The following is an 8959-nucleotide window of genomic DNA, read 5'->3' on the forward strand; positions in this document are numbered from 1 at the left end:
GCTTCTGTTAAAATTCTTCTACTGTAACTGTGTGCCCGTACTGTAAGTTAAGTTATAACCTTATTATTTACGCGTAAAACCCCTACATTGAAATAACCTGCGTAATAATTAACTAAACAATGTAAAATACATTTAAGAACGAGGATAACACATTTTATAGAAACTAAAGACAAATAAAAGATCTGCTCTACATTAGCTCATAAGTTAGCTGCATCACGAGGTCAGTCAAACTAACAGCTTAAATCAACAGTAAACATTAAAGTTCATAATATTTTAGTCATATCGAATTACTAACAACAAAATCAACATTACTGTGAACTTATTTTAATGAAGTAACCAGGATTTAATGAAAACTTACCTCAGAATTAATCACAGAAACGAAAACTGTCGTCTGAGGTAAGCATTGGTTAAATTCAGTTTTTTGAACTCACGAGGACGGAGGCGCGTGCCCGCAAAGTGTGTTCGACTTCATGCGGCGCTGACAGGATGATGACGTCAATGTACCGCGAGAGCGATTCGAAATTAGACCTCTACGTGTAATTTCTCGACCCAGTCTCGCGATACGTTGACGTCACCAACGTATGATGTGGGCTCTCGCAGCGCTTCATGAAGTAGAACATGCCTAATAACACATAAGAAAAGACAACATGTTAAAAAAAATAGCGAAGCACTGCGTTCAGACGGACTGAAAATTAGAACTTGTTTAACATTAAATATTTATTGTACTAAAATAAACAGAAATGTTGTGCTTTAAAGCATAGCTTTTAAGATCCTTATCCGGGGGTGTGTTTAATTATTTCTACATAAACATGCATGCACATTTTGTTCTAAATGGACAGACCTTCATAAAAATTAATAAAAATGGTTTTATTATAGCAAAAGTGTAGCCTAACTATGGTTTTTGATTTGTGCCTTACTGTTCTGGTATTCGCGGCTCTGAAGCGCCGGCCAGATGGCAAAAGTTCAAAAATGGGGTGACTTGGATGTCAGGGATCCAAGAATAAATGGCAAAATAATGGGTGCTAGCTAGAAAATATGGGGCTTGTGCGGGGTTTTTTGCGGGCAAGCCCACAGTGGGATGGCCCACAAAAAACTTCATGGGGCGCAAAAGGGCAAAGTAATATGGGGCCCGCATGGGCTAGCCCATATGGGCCCTGTTTGGGTTTTTCTGTGGGCAAGCCCACAGTGGGAAACGTTCATGAGGAAACGTTCACTTTGGCATGTGTTAAAACTGATTCAGAAAAAAAAGTCAAGCCTTTTTCTGTTGAATTACAAGTGGAGGACAGACCTGTAGTTTTTGAAATTGATACAGGATGCAGCGTAAGTCTGATGAATGAAGATATGTTCATAGACATTTGGTAAGACTCAAAAGCTCCTAAACTAAGATCTTCAAAAATCAAGTTAAGAACGTATACAGGAGAAGCAATAGAGATAGTGGGTGTGGCTGATGTTCACGTGCAGTATCAAGAGCATGAGAAGAAAATGCCACTTGTTATAGTGAAAGGAACAGGACCATGCTTACTGGGTAGAGCCTGGCTGGAAGAAATTCAGTTACCATGGAGTGAGATCAAATTGGTACAGTCTGAAGTGATAACATTACAAGAAGTACTGTCTAAGCATGATGAAGTATTTAAAGAGGAGCTAGGAACTTTAAAGGGTACTACTGCTACTCTTCATGTGCCGGCTGATGCTAGCCCCAGATTTTTTAGACCTAGATCTGTACCATACGCCTTAAAAACTAAGGTGGAAGAAGAAATTAAGCGACTGCTACAAAACAAAATTATCTCACCTGTTAAATATGCAGAATGGGCCGCTCCTGTGGTTCCTATCCTAAAACCAGATGGCAGCATAAGATTATGTGGTGACTATAAACTTACAGTCAACAGAGTGTCAACCTTAGAACAATATCCTATACCAAGAGTGGAAGATCTGTTTGCTCGATTGGATGGAGGCAAGCAGTTCACAAAGTTGGACATGAGTCACGCATACCAACAAATTGTTATGGATGACAACTCTAAGAAGATATGACTGTAAACACACACAAAGGATTATTTACCTATAATCGTTTACCATTTGTTCGTTTCTTCAGCCCCTGCTATTTTCCAGAGAACCATGGAGGGACTGTTACAAGACATTCCAGGAGTGGTTGTGTATCTGGATGATATACTGGTGACTGGTGTTACCCAAGAAAGTCACTTGAAGACACTAGACGAAGTGTTAGTGAGATTGCAAGAAGCGGGCTTGCACTTAAAACGAGGAAAATGCACATTTCTGGCAGACGAAGTGGAATATTTAGGCCACAAGGTAGATGCACAGGGTCTCCATCCTACAGAGATTAAAGTGAAAGCCATTGAAGAGGCACCTGAACCAAGAAATATCACAGAGCTTAAAGCATATTTAGGCCTGCTGAATTATTATAATAAATTCCTTTCAAATCTGGCAACGCTGCTAGCCCCCCTGCTTCTGCTATTAAAGAAAGATGTTCAGTGGATGTGGAGAAAGTCACAACAAAAAGCGTTTAAGGAATCTAAAGCCCTATTGAGAAAAGCCAATGTGCTAGTGCATTATTCATCTGATGCCGAATTGATTCTGGCCTGTGATGCCTCACCCTACGGAGTGGGTGCAGTGCTCTCGCAACGTAGGCAAGGAGAGAGTGTGGAGAAACCTCTGGGATTTATGTCAAGAACGCTAACGCCTGCAGAGAAGCGTTATTCAGAGTTGGACAAAGAAGGCTTAGCTGTGATTTTTGGCATTCAGAGATTTCACAGGTATTTATATGGTAGATCATTTACAATTCTTACTGACCACAAGCCCTTGATTAATCTTTTCAATGAATCCAAGCTAATTCCTCAAATGGGATCACCTAGAGTACAGAGGTGGGCTGTGATGTTACAAGCATATCAGTACAAAATTGAGTACAAACCAGGTAAATGTCATCAAAATGCAGATGCTCTGAGTAGCCTCCCAATGCCTGGTAACGGAGAACCTGATGACAATGATGATCAAGTACTAATGATGGAATTAATGGATGATTTGCCTGTTAGCGCTGAACAAATTAAGAAATGGACAAAACATGACATCATATTCTCACAAGTACATGAGTACATCCTGAAGGGCTGGCCTAGCATAGTAGAGCCACAGTTTTTGCCATATTTTCATAGGAAAGATGCACTGAGTGTTAAAGATGGATGTGTCACTTGGGGAGCTCGAATTATTATACCAACACTGGGACGAGCTGCTTTATTGACTCAGTTACATCAGACCCATTCTGGAATGACACGAATGAAAGGATTGGCCCGATCATACATGTGGTGGCCTGGAATGGATCAAGATGAGGAGAGAGTTGTGCAGAATTGTGAGGTATGTCAAAGTTGTAAGAAGGCACCTGCTCAAGCTCCTTTGCACCCATGTGAGTGGCCAGGCTCACCCTGGGAACGACTTCATGTAGATTATGCGGGCCCCTTTTTGGGAAAAATGTTTTTAATTTTGGTAGATTCCCATTCTAAATGGTTAGAAATTTACCCGGTAACACATGCCACTTCACAAATCACCATTATGAAAATGAGACAGTGTTTTAGCACACATGGATTACCTAAAATGATTGTGATGGACAATGGAACATGTTTCACAAGTGAAGAGTTTAAGATTTTCATGAAGAGAAATGGCATTCAGCATGTTATGTCTGCTCCTTACCATCCTTCATCAAATGGCCTTGCAGAACGGGCTGTACAAACCTTCAAGGAGGGGATGAGGAAGTTAACAGGTGACACTGTGGAGACAAGAGTAGCAAGATTCTTGTTTAATTATAGAATCACACCTCATGCAACAACTGGATTGGCACCTGCTGAATTGTTAATGTCCCGTAAGTTAAGATCAACCTTTGATTTGCTCATTCCTGACCTGAGGACTAAAGTCCTACAAAAACAACAAAAACAAAGAGAAAGCCATGATAAACATTGTAAATTCAGAAGTTTTGAACCTGGAGATTCCGTGTATGTGAGGAACTACAGTTTTGGTCCAAAGTGGATTCCGGCCGTAGTGGAAAGTTGTACTGGACCTGTGTCATACAAAACTGCTATTGGACAAGGACAAATTGTAAAGAGACATGTGGACCAAATGCAAACTCGTTGTGCTGATGAGATGCTGGAGATATTTTTTTACCCTCCGAGAATGAACAGGGTGTCGATGCTTCTGTCTTGCCAAATATGGATGTTGCTAAAGCACCTGTAGGTAAAGAAATGTCTGCATTTGAGAAAGAACAACCATCACTGAGAACCAACAATCCTCAGAAGTGCCTGTTACTGAAAAATACACTAATGTTCACACAAAGCTGCGAAGATCAGGAAGAGAGAGATGTCCACCAGCTTATTTGAAGGACTATGTTACATGAGTTAAGTAAATGCATAAAAATGATCAGTACAATACATTGGTCCAAGAGTTAATGTGAACTGTGGGATAATGTGTTGTTAATACAGGATTGTGTAACTTATGTAATTTCTATTTGTAAATTCTACTTGGTATTTATTGTTAATTAGTCCTATTAAGTGAAAATCTTCAATACAGTAAAAGACCCCCAAGTTTCCAGCTTAAGAAGGAGGGGATGTAGTATCCTGGAGTATCCACTAGGGGTCAGTGTTGGTTTATATATATAGGTGATGTACTTCATGGTGTGTTACGAAGAAGAGTGCAATGTGAAGCACATTGTGAATTGTTTGTCTTGTGTGTAACTCCAACGCCTTAGTAAAGTGTAAGCTTTGATATGCAGCATCTCTTTGTTGGTGATTCTTTACTGGAAGATACTACAGTGGGTTTGCCCACAAAAACCCTCATGGGGCCCAAAAGGGCAAAGTCATACGGGGCCCGCATGGGCTGGCCTATATGGGCCCTGTTTGGGTTTTTCTGTGGGCAAGCCCACAGTGGGTTGGCCCACAAAAAAACCCTCATGGGGCCCAAAAGGGCAAAGTCATGGGGGCCCGCATGGGCTAGCCCATATGGGGCCTGTGTGGCGTTAGAGTAGTTGCCCATAGTAAACCCATATAGGGCCCCCAAAGGGCAAACTACTGTGGGCCCCACATGGGCTAACCCGCATGGGGCCCATTTCGGGTTTGGTGTGGGTTTGCCCTGCCCACAGTGTCCCACAGCATACCCACAGTGGGCCCGCACGGGCATGTTTGCTGGGGCGCTCCCTTGCATTCATTTCTAATGAGGAATAATCATAACTCCCCTATTTTTTACCAGATTTTCACACGGTTTGAGTTGTTATACGCGGCAGAGATTTAGTTATGATACAGGACGCTGCCACACATTGAAAAATACTGCTTTCATCCTAAAATACTTTGTGTAGGGCTGTCCTCGACTAAGGATTTACATATTTGAATCAGAATTAATTTATAACATGAAAAACACTGAAATTAATGATTTTATAGACACTACGCGTTATTATTTAGCACAGAAATACCTGCTTGCTTGCTCTGGCTTTGATCATCTCTGTATTCACTTTATACAGAAAGACCGGATGATATTATTTATTTCAGGAATCTCTTTGATATCATTTGAAAGTGAACACCGGTAGATTAAATCACAAGAAAGACATTCGTGTCAGGCAAAAATAGGTTCGGTGCAGATAGTTACCGTTTCATCACCGAAATTTAAAAAAAACGGCTTACCTGTTTTGTAGTTTAACTTTTGACAAGATAACCAAAATGTATGATAAATACATTTTAAAAACTTATACCCGTCGAAAAACATCCGTTTTTTTAATGTTTAGTTTGATGAACTCCTAAATATGAGACGCAGAGCACCTAGCCCGTTCGGCTAAATTACATGCCCAAGCATGGCCAGCACGCAATAGTGCAACATTGATACAACGAAAAGCTATCCAAAATGTACAGACTTAAATTAGATCAGAATTTATGTTTATAATAGATACATTTTTTAATAAAATAAGGTCAGAAGTAACAAAGTGCAGAACAAATATGCAAAATGCCTCAAGTGCACAGAAACAAAACACAAGCCAAATAGTTAAATCAGATAACCCAGAGTGATTTATAAATAAAATAAAATAAATTATTAAAAGAATAGAAAAGTATTAGCCATAATATAATTGCCAACTTTGTCTTTTAAATGTAGAAACAAAGAGGCAATGGTTTATTAACGAAGAAACCTCCGTGTAGCCCGGTCACAGGGGATGTTGGATTTATTAATGCATTTTAAAAATATTTATTGAAAGCTGTTACTTCACATACTATTTTGCAGCATTATCATAATATGCTGTATTAATATATTGTGAGAAAGCTGTTATATGTGAAATCAGATAATGTGTGCACCCATACACGGCCAAAATTGAATGATCCTCAGTTCATAACACATCTGGGACGATTCGACTGTGAGATTGGTAGTCGAATCAGGCTTCTCCTATCGATGCATCGAATCTTCGACTATTGGCTACTGAAGCGCCATCTAGTGGCTGTTTCCAAAAACGAATCTAGAATCAAACGTCTCTTGTTCTTCTATACTCTTTGTTACAGAGCTTTGACTACTCTGTCACAACAAAACCCTCCCGTTTTATAGCAACTTCCCATTGCCTCCTCATGCCTGTATCACTGGGAAACCTTCAAATGTGAAGAAAAAACAGCGAGAGATCATGAGAGAGAGTACCAGTTCCTGCTGAACGTTGACATAATATTATAAATAATAACGTAAAATAACCAAAATGATTGTTCAATCTTACTTGTGAAATGTAATCCCATGTGATCTGAATCAATAGTGCGCCGGTTATTGCAACCGTAGGCTGCACAAAATACGGGCATAGTATGGCTTTCTTTCCGTTAACTCCCATTAATTTGACTCTGGTGCTAGCGTACAGTGAGAAGACCCATCCAATATGGCGCCGACGCTTGATGCGTTCCAGCACGTCATGAGGTGTCTACGTATATAATGTATATGAGCACACATAGGGGGCGCTCAAGATGGCGACGTGAGTGGTTGTGTTTTTCGAGCTGAGACAGAATAATAGGGTCCACCTAATTTAATAACTCTTTAAACTCTAATGTTGCTTAATTATTGTTAACGGAACGTTTTAAAGTGACATTCCTCAAACTTTTGTGACTTGTTGTGCATTTTAACAACTCTTGATAAGCACGTGTTTGACGGCGTCAGTGACATTCAATTCAATTCAATTCAATTTTATTTATATAGTGCTTTTCACAATACTCAATTGTTTCAAAGCAGCTTTACATTAATAGAAGCAGTAAAAGCACAGAAAAACGACAGATAGCACAACATAATACACAATAGCATAAGCAGTCAAATTTGCTGCGACTATGACTCGACATTATGAGCGAGCATATTACTAATGTAACGTCTAGTAGAAGAAGCTAAGTTAAGCCCAAGCAGGCTACCTCCCCGGGGTAAAAAAACCCCTAGGAGAAAAAAACAAAAACCCCGGGTTGTTTAGCCGAGGAAATAAAAAATAAAAAGTCCTAGGACGGAAAAACCCTTGGGAGATATACATGTATATACACACATATTAACGGATAAGGAGATTAAGCGGGTCCTGCCGGTGGTCAGACAATGTAATATGCTCTGGTCCCCTCCCCGCCTACCGGGGAGATGAAACACATAGTAGATTAGTGTCTCTCAATGGCTGGATGTCAAAGTGGTGCCCTCAGCATAATGTAGGGTTTATAGACAATTGGAAGCATTTCTGGGGTAGACCATTTCTCCTAACCCGAGATGGCCTTCATCCGACATCAGAAGGAAGTGCTATACTCACCAGAAATCTGATTAATATTCTTAATTCTGATATAGTATGACTATCCAGGGCCCAGGTCAGGAAACAGACGGATCAGCTTAACTGTCCGTCTGTTAGCTGGCATGATATGTCTAGATCACATATATCCCAGAACTTCGAGTCGATCTTACCAGAATATCAACACATTTCAACTGTATCTGTTCCCCGAACAAGCAAATACAGAGCACCGCTTGCCACATCACGTACAAATTTGACCAACATAAAATTAGAAAACAATACTTTACAAGATGAACCTCGAATGTTAAAATTCGGCCTTCTTAACATTAGATCGCTTACCAATAAAGAACCTATTGTTAATGAAATAATTAATGACCAAAACTTAGATGCACTCTGTTTAACAGAAACCTGGCTTAAAGCAGACGACTACATTAGTTTAAACGAATCCACCCCACAAGACTATTATTATAAACACGAACCTAGGTTAAAGGGGAGAGGGGGTGGTGTAGCTACAATATACAACAAAATTTTTAAAGTAAACCAAAAATCTGAACTAAAATTTAAATCATTTGAACTAATGTTGTTAAATATGGAAATAACTGATCGTAACCACAAACAGCTCTCTTTTGCCTTAGCTACAATCTATAGACCTCCGGGGCCACCATGCAGATTTCCTTAAAGAAATAGCAGATTTTCTGTCTGAGCTTGTAGTCACTGTAGATAAAGCTCTTATCGTTGGTGATTTTAATATTCATGTGGATAACCATAAAGATGCATTAGGACGTGCGTTTATGGATGTTCTAAATTCTCTCAATATTAGACAAAACGTGACAGGGCCAACGCATACTCGTAAGCACACATTAGACTTAATTCTGTCACTCAGGCTTAATATTAATGACATCAAAATATCACCTCAGAGTGATGCAGTTTCTGACCATTACCTTGTGTCATACACTGTACTTCTAGATAGGATCACTCAATCCACAACATGCTACAGATTAGCCAGAACAATAATTTCCACCACTAAAGATAGCTTTATTAGCACTCTTCCAGACCTGTCCCAAATTAAACATGCAGATAACTGTGATGATCTAGATATTGTAATAGAAAACCTAAACAATGTCTGTTCTAACACATTGGATGCCGTTGCCCCCATTCGAAAAAAGAGAATCAAAGAAAAACCGCCAGCTCCATGGAATGATCATCACA

At 39.7% G+C, this 8959-nt stretch overlaps 1 protein-coding gene across 1 annotated transcript; it reads left to right on the forward strand.

Moving 5' to 3' along the window:
- The first annotated feature begins 1206 nt into the window (after positions 1-1206).
- On the forward strand, positions 1207-4810 carry LOC129418645 (uncharacterized protein K02A2.6). The gene is given in 3 exon segments (XM_055173429.2): positions 1207-2023; positions 2026-2075; positions 2077-4810. Coding segments are annotated over 3 exon segments (2745 nt in total). The 5' UTR covers positions 1207-1482; the 3' UTR covers positions 4231-4810.
- Positions 4811-8959: the final 4149 nt, after the last annotated feature.

This window comes from Misgurnus anguillicaudatus, chromosome 15, assembly GCF_027580225.2.
Source record: "Misgurnus anguillicaudatus chromosome 15, ASM2758022v2, whole genome shotgun sequence".
Lineage (NCBI taxonomy): Eukaryota > Metazoa > Chordata > Actinopteri > Cypriniformes > Cobitidae > Misgurnus > Misgurnus anguillicaudatus.